The 18522-nt window shown below is 61.7% G+C and overlaps 1 protein-coding gene across 2 annotated transcripts; it reads left to right on the plus strand.

The window, feature by feature from the left end:
• Window positions 1-2931: 2931 nt before the first annotated feature.
• Window positions 2932-17148, plus strand: CANT1 (calcium activated nucleotidase 1). Of its 2 annotated transcripts, XM_032870469.1 has the most exons (4): window positions 2932-3022; window positions 13078-13730; window positions 15613-15816; window positions 16687-17148. In XM_032870469.1, exons 2-4 carry the CDS (start codon window positions 13100-13102, stop codon window positions 17055-17057), a joined length of 1206 nt encoding a protein of 401 aa, XP_032726360.1. In that variant the 5' UTR covers window positions 2932-3022; window positions 13078-13099; the 3' UTR covers window positions 17058-17148. The 2 variants fall into 2 exon arrangements, with proteins under 2 accessions (XP_032726360.1, XP_032726361.1); XM_032870470.1 differs by lacking the exon at window positions 15613-15816.
• The last annotated feature ends 1374 nt before the right edge of the window (window positions 17149-18522 follow it).

The raw sequence follows: 18522 nt of genomic DNA on the forward strand, positions 1-18522 counted from the left end.
AGGGCAGAGACCAGCATTGCAAACTTCTGCATTCTGTTCGGAAGAGGGGGGCCACAGGCAGGCCGATGGCGGTGTCCCACTGCCAAGGGCGGGGGTGAGGGAGTCTCCGTGGAGATTTGGAAGAGATGGAAACTTGGCGGCCAGACCCAGCCTCCCTGGCCGCTGGCCCATGCTCCTTGCTCCTGGATGGCAGTGCCTGCCTTCTGGAAGGCTGGGGGCAGGTGGGGATCAGGACTGGCCACTGCAAGGACAGAACAGGCCTACCTGTTGCTTCACCAGCCCTCACACCCGGAGAAGCCTTCTGTCTAAGGAGGACAAGCCTTTCTCTGGAAGGTCCCCCCTGCCGCCCTTGACTGGACGCAAAGTCGAACCATGAGGGACAAGAAAGCACACTGGCAGTTCTGCCTTTTGCCATCTATGTGCTTCCTGACTCTAATCAGGCATTTACTGTCCCATGCCTCAGTTTCTCCATCTCTCGGAGTTGACATCCCTACTGCGGGAGTTCCTTTCCCGCCCTTACAGAGATAACCCAGAGCTGTCACCAACAGGCAGCCCTGGACTCGATAAACAAAATGGGAGGGCCCCCTGGTGGACTGCTCCCTTCTAAGCCTTCACAGCGACTCGAGTGAGCTAGAACGTAAGTAAACAGACAACGGGTGATTAGCGTGAAGATTTTTTAGTCTTTTATGTAGAGTTACGGAAACAAAAGGGGGAGAGAAAAGTTCTGGACGAAGGCCAAGGTGATGTCTCCAAGGATGCACAGGAAGTAAGGAGAATTTAAACCACCTAGGGGCACTCGAAGAGCATTTTCAGGGCCTGGTCTCTCCAGAAGGCAGGAAAGCAGGTGTCTGTCCACTAGAGGACGCGAACACCCTTTTACCTAGTAATTGTCCTTCCAGCGATTTATCCTACAGATGTAGGACAGATGTAGTACAGATCCTGCTCGTGAGTTCAAGGACTTGCCCCGAAACGTTGTAATGTAAGAAGATCACACCTATCCTAAAAGGACAGCGTTAGGGGCCTGGCACAAGAAATAACGGGACAGCCACACAGCGGAGTATGACGAAGCTCTATAGAGAAGGAAACATGTCTTGACATAACCACACAGACCAAGCTATGGGGCGAAGAGAAAAATGACAAAACTTCCTGAAAAACATTAACGGAGACCTGAGTAAATGGAAAGGCAAACCATGCTCTTTGGCAGAAGGCTCAACGTCATAAGAGAGCAGTTCTCTCTGAATTAATCTGTAGATTCCATTCAAAACCCCAAAAGTGAGGGGTGGATGGGATGTAGGAGGGGCCTGAGGGGGAATTGTCCTACCACATGTGAAGGTTTATTATAAAGTGGCAAGAGTGAGGACAGTGGTACTGAAGAAGACAACTGTCCCCATATGACACACTAAAGCCCCTAAACAGACCCATGTATTTATGGAAACTTGATCTATGACAAAAAAGGTATTGCACCCATACCAATGGAAAGGACGGATTATTTCCTAAAAATGACACTGAGAGGCTGGGGCATCTGCGGAAGAAGAAATATACACGGCCAAAAAACATGGGAAAGATACACAACTTCCCAGCAATCAGGCAGTGAGAAGACATGTAATCCCAACACGCCAGATAGCATCTGCGAAGCGGCAGGATCTCCCGGCCATTGCGTACAGTTTTATTTCCTTTTTTGTACAAGTTATAGTAGGCATAGATATTGTTGAGGGATACATATCTATTTGCTAAAATTACAACATAAAGCGTGAGAGTGATTCAAGATTGCATTCACTTCCTGGGGTGGGAGGGGGTTTGGAAGGGGGAGGAGTATGGAGGCCTTGCCAGAGAGCAGGGCGAGACTTTTCTTCCTCGGATCTTAGAAAATAAAAGATTTGAATAATTTAAAATAGTGGTAATATATGGTACATAGTTAGAACTCAGTTTCGCATAAGGAGAAAACAAATGAATTCCACAGGGGTTTGTCTCCTTTCCACCCCCTCCCCTCCCAAAATGCAGAACCGAGTGGAAATAGCAAATTTCCATTTGGTTTTTTAAAAAAGTAATTTAATATACGCATTTGTGATTGGTTTGCGTGTCACAAAATCTCTCTAACCACAACAGCAAGAAACTAGGAACAGTGACTGCCTCTGGGCAGGGAATGCAGAACAGGGACCAGGAGGTTGTTTTTCACCGGACATCATTTACATAATTTGAATTTTTCTCTTGTGCATCTGTTACCTAAGGGACGGCTCCTGGAGGCCCTGGGGTGACTGCGCGCAGGCCAAGGCTGGAGTTGCAGGCCCACAGAGCACTAGCCCTCGCCTAGCTCACTGCTACCGGGCTTTTCTCGTTATTTCTAAAATGGGCATTTTTGCAGGACTTGGGGGTGGAGAGCAATATATCCCATTAAAATAGCGCAGGGGCCGGGAGGGGACTGGAGAAGCAGGGCGAACTGGATACCCTTATTTGGGAGGAGGTTCCCAGACTGTAAATCAGCGGCGGGGAACCCACCCCCACCCCACCCCCGGCACCCTCCCCCGCCAGGACACTCCAATCTTAGAGACCTGCGCCCTGATCGCTGCTCTGGAAGCTGACCAGCTTTCCGAAGTGGCACATCCGAAGGGCTGAGGAGAGGGGCTCGCTGATAACTAGGGTGGCAGAAAGGGGTCCGCGCTTCCCCGCCTCCCAGGAGACCACAGGGGTCGACGGGGCGAGGCGAGAGGTCCTAAAATCTCAACTCGAGAAATGATCCCGCCTCCCTCTTTTGCTGGGCCGGCGTTCCGGGACAAAGCGGTGGAAGGGGCCTGCGGGGTGGTCCCCGCGCAAGTCTGCGCCCCTCCCTCTAGTCCCGGCCGCCGGAGGCGCCCTCCGAGCTATAAAAACTACAACTCCCAGCAGTCCCTCTCCCGCTGGTGCGCAGCCGCAGAGCAGAGGCTGCCGGGAGCGCGCGCCGGGCGGAAGTCGGCCGCCCGCAGGGTCCCGGCCTTGCCGCAGGGAAGCCCCGCCGCCCGCGGGCCCCGGAGCCAGACTGCACCGGGTGAGTGACGGCTGCTCCCGCGCCCGCCGCGCCCTCCCTCGCGACGGGCCTGCCCCGTAGCCCTCCCACCCCGCCACGTCCCGCCGCCGACCCTCAGACTCCCGAGAAACGGTTTCCTTCGTCCGACCAGCGGTGGACACCTACGCTGACTGACTCGCGGGGCTCTCACTGGCTCTCACTACTGCGGGACACCTCCTCCCTCTGACTGGTGCGGGACACCTACCCCCCCTGACTGGTGAGGGACGCCTCCCCCCTCTGACTGGGGAGGGACACCTTCCCCCCACTGGTGAGGGACACCTCCCCCTCTGACTAGTGTGGGACACCCTGCCCCCTGACTGGTGCGAGATGCCTCCCCCGTCTGACTAGCATGGGACACCTCTCCCCTCCAACTTGAGAGATACCTACCCTGACTGACTTGTGGGACTCTCAGTGGCTCTGACTAGTGCAGGACACCTCCCGCCTCTGACTAGTGCGGGACTCCTGCCGCCTCTGACTTATGGGACTCTCATCCCTCTGCCTAGTGCAGGACACCTCCCCCCTCTGACTAGTGTGGGACACCTACCCCTTCTGACTAGTGTGGGAGTCCTGCTCCCTCTGACTTAAAGGGACTTCCATCCTCTGACTAGTGTGGGATACCTACCCTCTCTGACTAGTGCAGGACACCTCCTACCTCTGACTAGATCAGGACCCCTGTCCCTTCTGACTAGTGGGGGACTCCCATGCCCTCTGACTAGCATGGGACATCTCCCCCATCCGATTCAGGGGACTTCTACTCTGCTCTGACTCTTCCCTCTGACTTGAGGGATTCTTCCCCCCTCTGACTATCATGGGACAACTTTGAGCCCTGGAGTCTGCTCCTTTCACTGGGACAGCTATCCCTGGGTCCAGTCCCTTCCTGCCCCCACCCCCACCGTGATTTTAGTGATTTAGCAATCACCCCTTCCGTGATTGCTGGGCCTCTCCTCTCCCACTTGGGAGCCCTCCCCTCTCAGACTGGCACTTTGTCACACCGGCAGCCGGCCACCCTCCCCTGACCCGGGCCTCACCTTCCTTCCTTCTCTGCCCAGACCACCCGCCGTCCTCCCGCGCGTCCGTCTGGCCTGACGCTCTCACCCTAGGTGTGGCGCCCCCTCCTTCGTCCCTACGGCTTGCTGCCTTCCCTTTGCCCTGTGTGTCCCCAGGCCTGGCGGATCCCGGGACCCGCCGTCACTCTGCCTGCCCGATCCAGCTCTCTCCCAGACGCCTTGGTGTGCCCAGGGAGCCGGGGTCTCTTAGCGCACCAGCCCCGCTTGTCACCGTTGTCCCAGAGGACGTGCTCGCCGCCGTTCCCCTGCGTGGTTCCAGGGCGTAGGTTTGCTGTTGTCAGCGGGCTCCTGCCGGCTCCTCAGCGTAGGGAACAAGCCCGGCAAGAGCACAGGGTCACGGGGGGGTCCCCGAAGAGGAAGCAGGTGCCGCAGCCTCCCCTTCCTCTCCCTTTTCGGAGCGGTACTGGGACGGATGCCCCCCAGCACCCGGCCCCAGCCCGCAGGCCTCCAGGCAGGACAGTCCAGCCTGGGCCTGGGGGCACCGCGGGGAGCGGCCTCCCAGGCCCCTCCCCGCAGCCTCAGGGACCCTTCAGTTCTGGCCTCCGGGCGCCGCCGACAGGCCCGCCGCTGGGCCAGGCTGCGCGCTGTGGGCCTGGGCAGTGGGGGCTCCGGTGAGGCGCGCGACTGTTCAGGGGCGGCCTGGAGGCTGAGCGGTCGCCGTGTTCCCGCGGGACCCGTCTCGGAAGGCGTGGGCGCCCCGGGACGTGGAGGAAGCCCTGGACTTGCACGTGTACCTGAGCCACGTCGTGTCCCTCCCCTCGCTCTGTCCGCGCGTTTGTGCTCTCTGCGGCCGCCTTCTCCCCCCAGAGCCTCCCTCGGCCGTGGCTCCCGCCCACCTCTCGGCCACGGCCCTGCCCTGAGTGTGTGGGTTTCGGCTGTCGATCCGCCACGCTTCCTTGAGCCTCAGAGGGGTGCGGGCAGACCCGGACAGGGACGGGACCGCGCTTCGCTCTGCTGCTGTGTCCCCCCACCCCCCGGCGAGGGGCCCCTGAGGTGGGCCCGTGTGGCCTCACAAGGACGCGGCCCCTTTCTTCCGAGTCGTAAGACCCTCCGGCGGCCGTCTGGGGCGCTGCGCACACACCTGAGTGTTCCTCTTTCGGAAGCAGCATCTCAGATCTGAGGGCGCGGCCGGGCGCCCTGAAGTGCATCAGCCCCGTGACCGGGATGTCATTTCTGTGTCGTGTGGACATCTGTGGAATGGTACCTGGGACGCGGGAGGGGACACCTAACCAGTGCCCTCGTCCTTCCAGAATGCTCTGGACTGTGGCTTTCGGGCTTTTGTGTGGCCTTTCCTCCTGGTGCGAGCAAGACAGTTCCTTAGACAGGGGAGGTCTGGGAACGTGTTCAGTTTGTCCGTCTGTTTCTCGTTTACCTGTAACGAGGGACAGGTACCGGGACCTCGCAGCTCAGGGTTCCCAAGCAGAGTGCCGCCGCGTCCGTGTTCACCGGGGACGTGCCGTGGGAAGCAAGGCCTCGCGCAGACACTGAGGGACAGCGTGGAAGGGTCCGATCCCAGTGCTGCCAGAATGGCCACAGGGGTCCGGCCGGGCCACGTGCGTCCTGCGGTGCTGACCGCTGTGTCCGGGGAGCCCGGCCCTGGAGAGGACGGGACAGAAGACGGGCTCAGGCAGGTGCAAGCCTGCTGATCTGGGTGCGTGGTGGGATTTTTATTGCGTCCCCTTATTCGCAGGCTCTCTGGAAAACAGCCCTGACGATGCAGTGTTGTCTGGGATGTGGCTTGGACTGGAAGGGCAGCTTTTCGCCGAAAGTCCCCCTGACGCGTAACCTTGGCGATGCAGCACCGGCACACGGCCCTCCCGTGATGTAACAGGTGCAGGCGGCGCGGGGCTCTGGAGCTGTGCCGCCCGCACCGTGGACAGAGCCGTGTGCGCACGGTCCTGGCCCCTGGGAAAGCTGGACATCCTCTCCCTGTCTCCCTTCTTGTGGTCGGCAGAGTAACGGCTCCCCGAGATAGCCACGTCCTAACCCCCAGAACCTGCAAGTGTGTGCTGCGGCAAGAGGGGACGAAGGTAGCAGATGGAAGGAAGGTGCTGATCAGCTGACCTTGAACCAGGAAACGCATCCTGGAGTGTCCAGGTGGCCCAGGGTAACCCCGGCTGGAGGAAGCGGGAGACAGAGGCAGAGGAGCGGGGGGCGGGGGTAGCAGAGGGGTGCGGAGGTGCAGTGCGGCCGCGTGGAAGGCGAGCAGTGCCCGCTCCTCCAGAAGCAGGAGGTGTCCGAGGGGAGGGTTCTCCGCGGGGGCCTCTGAGGGAGCACAGCCCTTGATTTCGGCAGTGGGGGTCCTGCAGGGCCGCGAATGAGTGTGCGGCGTCAGGCCGGGGTCGAAACCCCAGTCCCCTCCGGGGCAGGCTTACAGACGGAAACACAGCGGAGGACGTTACCCCGAGCTGTGTTTAACCTGCTTCAGGAAGCAGGCGTGAGCGCCGGCTGTGTGCAGAGTGAGGGAGTGCGAGGGCCGGCCCCGCAGCCTTTGAGGAGACTGCTGTCAGCAGGAGGCCCTCAGGTAGTCCCTGGAGGACATACTTGGCCTCTGTGCCTTGCCCTCTGCCTCTCACACCTGCCCAAATTCGAAAGGAAACTTTCCAGCGATAGAGCCTTGGTGAGTCCCAAGCAGCCTTGGATGGGGCAACACGTTCGCAGAGCCTGGTGTTGGACGATCGCTCCCCTGAGACACACCCAGCCGTCTTGGAGGCTCTGAAGCCCTGGGCCTCTGTGTCACCTTGTGTCACTCTGACGAGCGCACTCCCGCCAGGAAGCACACGTAGGCAGCGAGCAGAGCGGGGACTCTGACCTGCCTGCTGTCTGGACACAAGCTCTGCAGGACCGTTCAGTTCACAGGCCGCGGTGGGGAAGGGGAGGCAGCCGCTGCCCAGGACAAAGGGCCTGAGGGGCACAGGCACAGTCTGAGGGGGGAGGCAGAGCCTGAGAGGGGAGGCAGAGGAGGCTGCGCGCTTGCTTCCTGCCCCTCCTAGATCCTGAAAGGGAGGAGTTTCGCTCTGGCAGCTGCTGTTAAACCTGTTTGTTCTGCCACCGGCCACACACCTGAAGGAAGAGGAGATAGAGACCCTCCGGGTTGGGCTGTATCGGGAATGGCTGCCGCCTTTTTTCCGAGCCTCCTGTAGAATCCCAAAGATGGCCCAAGAAGGTAGGGGTGGCCCCTTCCTCCGGGGGCCAGGGCAGGAGCGTCTCCCTGGTAGTGGCGCTCCCTCGGAGTCCAGGGACCCACTTGGGAGTGGAAAGACAGAGTCACACCTTGCTGTTCCGGCCTGTGTTAAAGGAAGTGCCGGCGAAAGAAGCCACAGGCGTAGGGGTGTCGGTTAGCCATTCTTGACACCTGTTTGAAAACGAGGGGAGTGGGGAAGGCAGTTGGGCCTGCAGCAGCCTGGGTGGTGGTGGTTCCTCTGGGGGGCTCTTTGCAGGGACCTCGCCCTGCAGCGTGGTGGGCGCGGGAGAAGGGAAGCCAGCAGGGGTGCGGTCCCTGGGGGTTTCTGAGCGGGAGAGAACTGGCGCCGGCCCACCCGGACAGGTGAGCTTGGCCCGTCAAAGAGCCTGCGACGTTTTCCGTAGCAGCTTGGTTCTGATTTTCCCGGAGATACCAGATCCACCCATGAGGCTGCAGGTGGTGGGGCTGACAGCCTTGTCCCGGAACAGCCCCTGTTTGGACCGCTCAGAACCTCGCGGGTCGTGCGCAAGGAGACCCCTTCCCACGGGCCTGTCCTGGGAGCGGCTCGGTCCACTTCGCACTGAGCCTCCGCCGGCACATTGCAGCCGCGTGCGTGGCCGGAAGTGTTGGGGAGGGGGTTGTTTTGTTTTGAAATAAAAACACAAGCTCTCATTCTGCACAAGACAGGCCGCTCATCGCTGGCTCTGGGTGTGACCAGCGGGAGTTGTGGAGAGCGGGGAGAAAGGCATCTGAGCTTCTGCTAAAAATGAAAGTGACTCCTGGGATCTTAGCGGAGGGATGGCGATCCAGGTTGGGTTTTGATGCAAAGAGAAATGATTCCAGTGGCAAAAAGGGATTTCTGGAAGGCGGACAGAGTTCCGCGCTGCCTGGAAGCGGTCATTCCCTGACTAACAGAAGGTGACGGGGCCCGGGGGCTCCCTGCCCTCCAGGAGCTCCCAGCCAGGCCGGACAGATGGCGGCAGGAAGGCGTGGTCCGCGCTGTTACAGAGCCACGTTCCGGGAGGAGGAGGCACAGAGGGCCGTGTGAGGATGTGCCCTTGTGTCCGGGGCTCCCGTGGCAAGTTCCTGCTAACATGGTGGCTGGAAACCACACATGCGTGCTCTCATGGGGCCGAGGCCAGAAGTCCACTGTTCGTGTCACCGGGCTGAAATCAAGGGTTGTGCTCCCTTCGAAGGCTCTAGGGGACAATCTGTCCTTGTCTCTTCTGGCTTCTGGGGGTTCCAGGTGCTTCTGGGCTGTGGCCACATCACTCCCCTCTCTGCCTTCGTGGTCAGTGGCCTCTTCCATCACTGTCTAATGTCCCTCTGCCTTCCTTTCATAAGGACACTCGGGGTCGCCTCTGGGCTTCCCCTGGATTAACTTCCCATCTCGAGACCCTAAACTGAGCCACATCTGTAGAGTCTTTATTGACAGATGAGGGGACACTCAGTTCAGGGTTGAGGCCGGGACACCTTTGGGTGTCCACAGGAGGGAAGCTCACTGGTTGGAGAGGGAGTCCTTCACCAAAGACTGAGGACAGGGTGGGAAAGGGACAGCAGAAGCATAACTATCATGGCACACCCAGGGACTTCCAGATGGTTCTGTGCGGTCAGAGAGAACATCATCCCAGGTGGCAGTAGCGTCACGCACAGGGGCTTGGCTGTGGGCTGTGGAATTATAAAATGCCCAGCACTAACCAGGGGAGTGGCGGGGGGGGGGCAGCTGAGGAGTTCGTCCTCTAGTGGGCCAGCTTTGGGATATAGCAGAGAACTTTAATCCGGATTCACTTTTTAGAAAAATCACGCTATCGGCTGTGTGGAGGCTGGAGTGGAGAGTGTCTAGGCCAGGGACCCGCACAGTTTCCCTGGACAGATGGGCAGTCCGCGTGTTCCGCTTTGCAAGCCGCAGCGTCCCTCACCAGGCTGCCGTGCTCTCTGCTGACAGGATGGGCCAGCTGCTCCTGCCGGTTTACCTGACGGGTTTCCCTCCCCTCCGGGCAGGGGGCAGAAGTGCCAGCAAAGGGACGAGGGGAGCGGGCAGCCAGGAGCAGGCGACCTGGCCCGAGTCCTGCAGCACGTGACTCAGCCAGCAGCTCTGGGGAGTCGGCTCCGTCCTGCCACGGTTTACGTGCGGGGAGCCGAGGCCCCGAGATGCCAGCTCGGGCAGCTGGTGAGTAGCACAGCGTAGGTTGGACCTGGAGGACCTAAGTCAGCAGGAGGCCACGGCGAGACAGGACCCAAGTCTGGAGCTGGGGTACAGACCGACCGGTGAGGGGGCCCGGCACCTGCTGGGATGTGAGGAGGAAGTGACCCAGCTGTGCCCCAGGCTGCCTCCTGAGGTCTGGGAGCAGCCTCGCTGGCCAGTAAATTCCTGAGGGAGCCCTTTCCGCAGGCAGACGAGGAGGCTCGGCCGCTGGGCCTGCTGGGGCGGGAATTCAGGGCACAGGTGCAGGCTAGGAAGGCGCGGGGAGCCCTCACTCTAGTGGCTGTGCCCCTGGAGACAGGTCATCTCGGGGAAGTTGAAGAAGAAGGGGTAGGTGGCAGGGGAGGAGCTCCAGCCTCGGGGCTGAGGAGGGACGGGAGGGAGAGGACCTGGGAGAGTGTCGCCGTGCAGTCGCACTGTCCCTGCAGCAGGAGGCTCGGCCGTGGGTCGTGGAGCATCCTGGAGGGACCGAGGGGTGGTTGCTCTCCCAGGGTGGTGAGGGATGGGGAGGGACCAAGGTGTCTCAGGGTGGGAAGGGGTTCTTTCTCCATCCAGAATCAGGGATTCCCCACTGCTGCTCAGGATGGTGAGGGCCAGGGAGGGGCCAAGGTGTCGGGGCTTGGGGGTGGTTCTCTGCTGGCTCACGGATGCACACGCGTCCACGGTATTCACTGGGTGCTTTCCGCACACCTGCGAGTAGAACCTGGAGACCAGATGGCTCCTCGGGTGGCAGATTTGGACGTGAATGTAGGAGGCGAAGGACCCAGTAGAGCAGGTGCAGCAGAACCGTCCCCAGGCAGCAGGATGGGGGCTTCTGTTCCCCCGAGCCCCTGGAGCAGGGCCAGGCAGCCTGGTGCATGAGGTGCGCGTATGGGGGCTCTACCCTGGGCCCCCACATCCTCTGCAGGAAGCCAGCAGACAGGAGATGTGCCGAGATGACCAGTGGCAGGATGGTGACTCAGGAATGGAGAGGGTGCAGACCAGAGCCAGTAGGACCACACATCACAATGGGGACACCAGGCTACCGCTCGGTGTGACAGCTAGGGGCGGGAGGCAGGGCTGGAGCTGAGGCTGTGGCAGGTGTGGGCACCGTCGTCATTCCTTCAGCAAATGTGTGCGGAGTTTCCACTGTGGGCCCCGCTGTGGACCTGGGCTGTGAGCTCACGGTGGGCTAGTCCCTGCCCCGCGGCGCCAAGGTAGAGCGGCAGTAATGACGTAAGCTGCCATGCCAGCGAGTGGGCAGGCGTGCAGGGCCGCCTCGGGGCAACGGGCAGCCATGTCTTCCTGAGGGGCATCCAGAAAGGAAAGTGAGGCAGCCGTGCAGGGGAAGGAGCGGCCTGCGCAGGGGTGCAGGAGGGCCGCGGCGGCCAGTTGGCGGCAGAGGAGCCGGCTCGGAGGGGTTTGGTCCCGGCAGGGGCCGGTAGTAGGGAGCATTTACTCCTACAACGCGTGCTGACGGGGTCTGAGCTGCTTGCGTGGGTAGCAGGGGTCTCTGGCTCTGGGGCACGTAGGTCCGCGGAGAGGGGCGTGGCAGCAGGTGAGTGCAGGGGGCGAGCCGGTGGACAGGCCTCCCGTCGTCGGAGCAGCTGCTGTGGAAGGGGACTGCGGGCCGTGCCTGGGGTGCTCCAGGGGCTCGTGGTTCAGAACTTCTGGTCGCAGAACAGCCTCGCACAGAGAAGCGCGTCTCCCCTTTTCTGTCACAGGTGACAGTCACAAAAGGGAAGTCGGCTTCCCGGTAAAAGTCTGGCCCCGGGCAGCTGGGAATGTGGCCACTCCCATCCGCAGCTATTCCGGAGGGAGGAGTCGGGGCGAGGGAGGAAGACTTACTTGGAGATCAAAGTTCCAAATGCGTTAGGAGCCCCGGCAGAGTCTGGAACAGGAGGGGAGAGGTGGGAGGCGAGAGCCAGCGGCCACGTCACGCAGGGGCTCCAGGCTGGGTGGCTTGGGCCCAGCCGCGGTTTGTGGAGATCCGGGGCTGGGCACAGCGAGGAGGGGCAGCGGCCGGGACCCCCGTTTCTCCGCCGAGGAGGCTCAGCCCCCAGCTCCATGGCCACGGAGCCACTTTCTGGGGAGGAGGGAGCCCCGGCCCAGGAGGGAAGCCCGGGACAGCACCTGAGGGAGGAGCGGGAAGTTTCCCGAGCCTGCCCCCCTGCCCCCCAGTCCACATGGCACCCTCCTGGCGCCTTGCTCGCTCCTTACAGGTCCCTTTTGGACACTTGAGCCTATGGGCAAAACCCAACATCTGCCCAAACGCAAGAGAAGGAAGGGCTTCCACACGGAACCGTTGCCTTGTTTTTCCACCCTCGGTGCCAGCAGCCTGTGGTGTGGACGGGAGCTCCTCAGCAGCCCCTGCGCGTGGGCCACGTGGACTGGGGTGCGGGGAGAGGCCTGGGTATTGTGGAGCTGCCCAGTCCCCACCCTGCCCCACTGCCCCCCCAGCAGTGAGAGGAGCATCTGTCCCTGAAGTCCCGTTGTTGGTTGTTTTGGGACAGGGGGCAGAGGTGCCCCCGTGGTTCGGGGGGGGCCTGTCTTGGGCGGGGACGGACTGAGTCACAATTGGAGACAGAGGGCGAGAGCCACAGACCAGGGCTCTGCCGAGTCTGCCCCCCCCCCCCCAGCTTGGCAGCTGCCCTGAGACAGACGCGGGCCTGGCGCCGCAGTGGCCTCGCCGACCAGGCCACATGCTCTGCTGGGGACGGAAGCCGGGGCAGGTGGGGAACAACAGCCCTTGCCAGCTGCTGCCCCCCAGCTGTGCCGCTGCACCTCAGAGCGGGCCGGGGTCCCAGGCCAAGCCAGGCCCCCGGTGAGGCCAGCTGTCCTTTGAGGCGGGTGCGCTGATGCTAGGCTCCAGGCCAGGAGGGCCGGTCAGATGCTGGTCCCTCTGTCATTTGCATTAACAGAAGGGCGCCAGAGGACAGACTTGGCCAAAAACAGAAGTATTTCGTTTAGCCTAAATCTGCTTTATGCTTGTATTAATATTACAGAATCCTAGCCCAGGCGGAAGTCAGGACTCCCTAGGTGAACAGACATCTCCCCTGGGCGCTGTCCTGGGCGCGCAGGACACAGCGGAGCCCACCGACTGCCGTGTAACATGATGTCGTGGCGGGCGGCAGACGCCCAGGAAGGGGATGTGGAGGCTGCTGTTGGGAGCAGAGCCCTCGGGGAGAGCTGCCCGAATGAGATCACGTTTGACAAGCATACACAGTGGGCCCTCTCTGCGCCCTGCGCCCCCCAGACCCCTCAGCACCCCCACTGCCTCCCTCGCCCCCTGTGGCTCCCTCTTTCCAAGCTGGCAAAGCACCAGCCTACGCAGAACTTGCCCTCACTGAGCTTTCTGTCGTGCCAGTCAAGACAGAGGACAGGGAAGAATTTTGCTTTGGAAAGACTTCTCCTGCCAACGAGGAGTAAATAAAGATCTTGCCAGACTCAGGGTTTAATTAAGCCAGGGAAGTGACAATGGCCGCAAAGTAGCGGCCGTGCCGTTCTGGGTACAGCAGCCTTCGGGCCATGTACCTTCTAGCCATTGGAAAGCCACCGTGCTTTGCAGGTCGCTGACCCCTGTCCTCTCTGTCTGGGTGCCCAGGTCCTGCCTGCCCTTCGGTCTGATGCCCGTGCAGCCCTCCAACCACCTGGAATGGAATGAGCCTATGCACTCCCTCCGGATAAGTGTGGGGGGCCTTCCGGTGCTGGCGTCCATGACCAAGGCGGCGGACCCCCGCTTCCGCCCCCGCTGGAAAGTGATCCTGCCGTCCTTTGTGGGCGCTGCTGTCCTCTGGCTGCTCTACTCCCACCGCCCACCCCCAGGCAGGCCCCCTGCGCCCGACGCCCACAACTGGAGGCTCCGCCAGGTGCCCGCCGACCGGTACAATGACACCTACCCCCTGTCCGCGCCGCAGAGGACGCCGGGCGGGACTCGGTACCGAATCGCGGTTATTGCTGACTTGGACACAGAGTCTAGAGCCCAAGAGGAAAATACCTGGTTCAGTTACCTGAAGAAGGGCTATCTGACCCTGTCAGACAGCGGGGACAAGGTGGCCGTGGAGTGGGACAAAGGCCACGGGATCCTCGAGTCCCACCTAGCTGAAAAGGGGCGGGGCATGGAGCTGTCCGAGCTCATCGTCTTCAATGGGAGACTCTACTCTGTGGACGACCGGACCGGGGTCATCTACCAGATCGAGGGTACCAGAGCCGTGCCGTGGGTGATTCTGTCCGATGGCGATGGAACCGTGGGGAAAGGTAAGTCGGGCCCTCCCAGTCTCCCGGCTTCGGCTGGGATGGTGGGGGCCGGGTTGGCGTTGGCTTGCGCACGTGTGGTAAAGCAGTCAGGCGACCGGGGAGAGACGCCAGGTAGAGCCATCTCCCTCCTTCCGACCCACAGCCGCGCCCCCCTACCCCCGGCCGCTGGCCTCACACCGAAGCTTGTTTCTAGAAGACTGGCCCGGAAGCGGGTCCTTCCCAGGACAAGTGTGAGGGCGCTGTCCGCCGCTGCTCCCGGCGCTCCTGGGAATGAGTCCCTTCTTATGTCTTCAAGGGGTCTTCAGAGCACGCGGGAATGACAGCCCCACGCGTCGTACCTTTAAGCCGTGGGGCCAGATTGTTCCCGTTTTGAACTGAGACTTTCCTGAGAAGGTAAACGTACGCTGTCCCGCTCTCCTTTCTGCAGACGCGGCAGCAGGAGGGTCTGCGCGTGGGTGGCAGTGACCGTGCTCGAGTGGGGTCCGGGCGTGGAACTCCTGTGACCCGCTGCTCTGCTGCGTGCTGAAAAGGACTTACCGCGTTCAGGCAGGGGGGAGCACAGGGCTCCGAGAGGGAGCCGGAGTGGCCCAGAGACCCGGACAGGAAGGAGCAGGGAGGCGCTGGGCGCAGGCGGGGGCGTGGACAGAGGCCTCCGTGTTCGTCCCCGCGGCCCGGGTGGGCGCGCACACTCCAGGAACCTGCGTGCTGCCGGCCCCTCTCAGGTCAGGAAAGGAATGGCAGCACCCAGCTGGGCCCCTAGGACACATGCTGTCCGCCAGGCCTCCGCGCGGCTCTAAAACCCCTCCGTGCTTGCCCAGGCCTGGGGCAATGGGCCGGGGACTATCTGGAGCAAGTTTCAGAGAAGATACTGGTGGCCCGATTCCTGCTGTAGTCGGTCCGCATTCATGGGCAGCCGTCGTAGTTCAGGTCTTCCCCGTTGGGTCAGGAAGAAAGCAGAGCCTTGGGTTGCCCTGTGGTCGGGTCATGAGAAAGAATGGAAGGCCTGATAAATGGAGAGGGTCTCTTCTCGAACGTGACCCAGGGGAGCTGGCAAGGCCGCTGGGACCACGGGAGCTCAGCAGGTCCCTCCAGAGCCGCCCGCAGAGAAGCATTCTGCTCGCTGCTGCCGTTGCTCGGGGCGGGCCGCTGCTCTGGGTCCTCGGTGCCAGCAAGAAGCTTGCAGAGCATCTGGGAAAGCGAGCGCAGTTTAGAACACAGGGCGCAGCGGGAAGAGCAGCCCACACGGCCTGAGGGCACTGCAGCCTGCAGGTCAGGCTCACGGCACATGAACGAACACAGTGCTCGCCGTGGACTCCGGGCGGCCCCCCACCATCCCCTCTTAGCTCTGGCTGCTGGCACTTCCCCTGCTCTCCGTGGGCACCAGGCATGGTGGCGAGGAACCGCTCTCTGCCGTGGTAATCACCCCAGACGCTTCCTCTGCCCCGGGTTGGAGGGGTCCTGAGGCTGGGGCGTACGGCTTGAGACACAGCGTGCGGATCGGAGGAGATTGACCAGCGGCTGGCAGGGCCTTCGGGAGTGGATGGGCAGGCAGCTGAGGTGCCCGCGGCAGGACGCATTGGAATCCGAGTAGGAGAGGCCGTCCCAGCGGAGGGTTCCTGGACCCACTGGCCAGAGAGAACGGGACACATCCTAGAGGGTGGGGAGAGCAGAGCGTAGAAGGCGGAGGGAGGTGCCCGACTGCCGGCCCTCTGGGAATGGAGCCCTGAGCCAGGCTGTCCTGCCCCCTGCCCTCGCGTCACTGCCTCGTGGGACGTCCAGCACGGGTGATCTCCGACACTCCACGTCGCCGGACGCCGCGGGAACCTGGGGAGCAGAGGGGTGGCTGTCCTCTCAGGCATGCCCCTCGTCTCCTTGTCCCCAGGCTTCAAAGCCGAGTGGCTGGCTGTGAAGGACGAGCATCTGTATGTGGGCGGCCTGGGCAAGGAGTGGACCACCAGCACGGGGGAGGTGATGAACGAAAACCCGGAGTGGGTGAAGGTGGTGGGCTGCAGAGGCAGCGTGGACCACGAGAACTGGGTGTCCAGCTACAATGCTCTGCGGGCCGCTGCAGGGATCCAGCCTCCAGGTAAGGGCCTGGCCCCGCCTGCGGGGGCGGCTGGCAGGTGCTGGCGTGCTGTGCATGCGCGTTCTCCGGCCCTTGGCTTCCAAACCGCCGCAGTGTCGTCCAGGGCTCAGGTTTGTTGATTTCTGTCCGTGATGGCTCCCACAGGCCAGTGGCTTCTGGGGACAGAGGAGCCATTTGCCCTTCCTTCACTCGCCCCGACGCATTGCCTCCCACTGTGTCAGACTGCAGCCCCCTCCCGCTGAGCTCTCTGTCGCACCCCCGACAGAGCGCCGGCTCTCCGCCGCGCCTTCCAGGAGCTGTCGCCGTGTGTGGAGGGGGGTCGTCCTGCTCAGGGCGGGCAGGCAGCTCTAGGCTTGCAGAGCGTGACGCCGAGGACACGGCTTCGCCCCCAGGTGGAAGGCATGCTGCTTCCTTTTCAACTCGGAGCAGCCCCTCCCCTGGCCCCGACCTCTGCCTGACAAATCAAACCTGCTCGTTCACCCCGCTCCCTTCCCCTGGCCCCGCTTGGTGCTCCTCAGCACCAAGGACACAGAGATGCCAGAACTCATGACCACAGGTGACCAGAGATGGGGCGCCGACGACAGAAGGGCCTGTGTGGTCTTTGTTACTCTGGATAATCTAGAACAAGGACAGGTGGAGAGGCCTGTAGGGCAGAGGGAGGTCTGAGGAGGACTGGGTGGGGACGCTGCCCCAACGGACGGGACAGGCCACCGCCTCGCAGTGTCAGCGGCATAAAGCCCGTGCGGGGAGGGAGGCGCCGCGGGCACGGCCCCGTGTGGCGGACCGTCCTGCCCACATCTGGTCATGGGTGGGGCGGGGCCGGGCCCATTGGGTAGTCTGGTGACCTGTGGGTCTGGCGTGTGTCCCCAGGCTACCTCATTCACGAATCTGCCTGCTGGAGTGACACGCTGCAGCGGTGGTTCTTCCTGCCGCGCCGGGCCAGCCACGAGCGGTACCGCGAGAAGGACGACGAGCACAAGGGCACCAACCTGCTCCTGAGCGCCGCCCAGGACTTCAGCGACATCTCCGTCAGCCGCGTGGGGGACGTGGTCCCCACGCACGGCTTCTCCTCCTTCAAGTTCATCCCCAACACCGACGACCAGATCATTGTGGCCCTCAAGTCTGAGGAGGACGGGGGCAAGATCGCCACCTACATCATGGCTTTCACACTGGATGGCCGTTTCCTACTGCCTGAGACCAAGATCGGCAACGTGAAATACGAAGGAATAGAGTTTATTTAAATGGACAAAACTCAAACCAGCGAGGCCCAGAGGTGGACACTTTTCCGCTCCATCAGGACTCGAATTCCATAAAAACCAGAGACTGCACTTTTCTGTGGTGTTTTGTTTGCTTTCTTTTCCTTTTTGGAACTTGCCTGGTTCAGGGAGTTCAGTCCCAGGGTGCGTGGCGGGCGGAGCCCGAGTCCGGGGCGCTGGGGTGTCCCCGCCCGTGTGTGCGCTGCCATCGGGAGGCAGGAGCCGTCCCTGCAGGCACCCTGAGCTGCCCGCCCCCGCCTGGCCTCGCCTTTCCTCCCTCCGACCCCTCTTTCTCCTCTTTCTGTTTGTTCCTCCCCCAATAAATGTATCTTGAGCCCCTGCTGTGCGCCCAGCACTGTGCCCCTCTGGGAACGAGACAGCGAGTCCGAAGTGGACGGGCCCGTCAGACCCTCCCCGGCCACCTCCTTTTCCTCCTTCTTCGTGAACCTCGTGCATTAAATCCAGTTCTCCAGGTTCCTGGGAAAGCGTCTGTCTACACTGCAGAGAATCAGAGAATCGCAAGACTGGTGGGTGAGGGCACCCCAGGGACGCCTCTGCCCGGATTCTGCCGGCAAGGACGGAAGCTCGCTCGCTCGTCCTCAGCCTCACATCAGACAGTCTCCCCGTCGCGCGGCCGACTCCAGTGCTCCGTTCGGGAAACTTCTGTGGCCGTGCGGCACTTTGAAGTTGTACTTATTAACTTATTTTAATCAAACCAGTTTCCTTTCTCGGAGTCACCAGATCTGATCGCACAGAGAGAAGTCCCACAGTCAACAACTGCATTTCCAGCGGCGGGAGATTGGAATTAAGTTCTGACCGTTGGTAAGATAAGATTTTAACGTTTGCAAGTCCTTGGTCAAAGGACACGAAGGTGAAGCGTTGCTTCTCATGACCGGCTCCCAGAGCTTGTCATGCCCTGAAAGGCTTCCACAAATGTTCTCTTGTGCTTCCTGACCCAAGGGGGACCCTACGTCCTGCCACACCCGCCCTGGGTCGCGGGCGCTGGGCTCTGTCCTCAGAGGGTAGTGGTGATGCCTGCCTGGCCCCACGGCTTCTGTCCCCTGACCTTTTGTTCCCCCTTCCCTGGGGAGCTTTGCAGTCTTTTTTTCTGGAAACTTCGCACAAACCCTGCCCGTCCGCATCCTTTGGCCTCTTCTCCATGCTCCAGGGCAAAGGCAGAGGGTTAGGACAGGTGAGGCGGGACTGGAGCCTAGAAGGGCGCCACCGTCAGCCATAGCGCCCCTCCCCTAAAGCTAACTCTCCCCTCAGGAGGATGTGGGGGCTGAGGGGGATGGCCTGGGAACGGCCGTCAGACTTTTCTCACAGACTCTAGGAAGGAGCCCAGTGAGGGTCCGTCTTGTGCTGCCGAGTGTTTCTTCCACGGCGGGACAGGCAGCGAAAGAATGTGACCCGTTTCTCTGGAACTCGGCTCCCGCTGGACACAGCCTGA

Source organism: Lontra canadensis, unplaced genomic scaffold (genome assembly GCF_010015895.1).
Source record: "Lontra canadensis isolate GAN:19392208 unplaced genomic scaffold, GSC_riverotter_1.0 scaffold41, whole genome shotgun sequence".
Taxonomy (NCBI): Eukaryota; Metazoa; Chordata; class Mammalia; order Carnivora; family Mustelidae; genus Lontra; species Lontra canadensis.

What these genes read in the sequence shown, in the direction of transcription:
- CANT1 (XM_032870469.1), top strand. Translation starts at nt 13,100, where the DNA reads ATGCCCGTGCAGCCCTCCAACCACCTGGAATGGAATGAGCCTATGCAC. An exon ending in CGATGGAACCGTGGGGAAAG is followed by an intron (nt 13,731 to 15,612) that starts GTAAGTCGGGCC and finishes CCTTGTCCCCAG; the next exon opens with GCTTCAAAGCCGAGTGGCTG. An exon ending in TGCAGGGATCCAGCCTCCAG is followed by an intron (nt 15,817 to 16,686) that starts GTAAGGGCCTGG and finishes GTGTGTCCCCAG; the next exon opens with GCTACCTCATTCACGAATCT.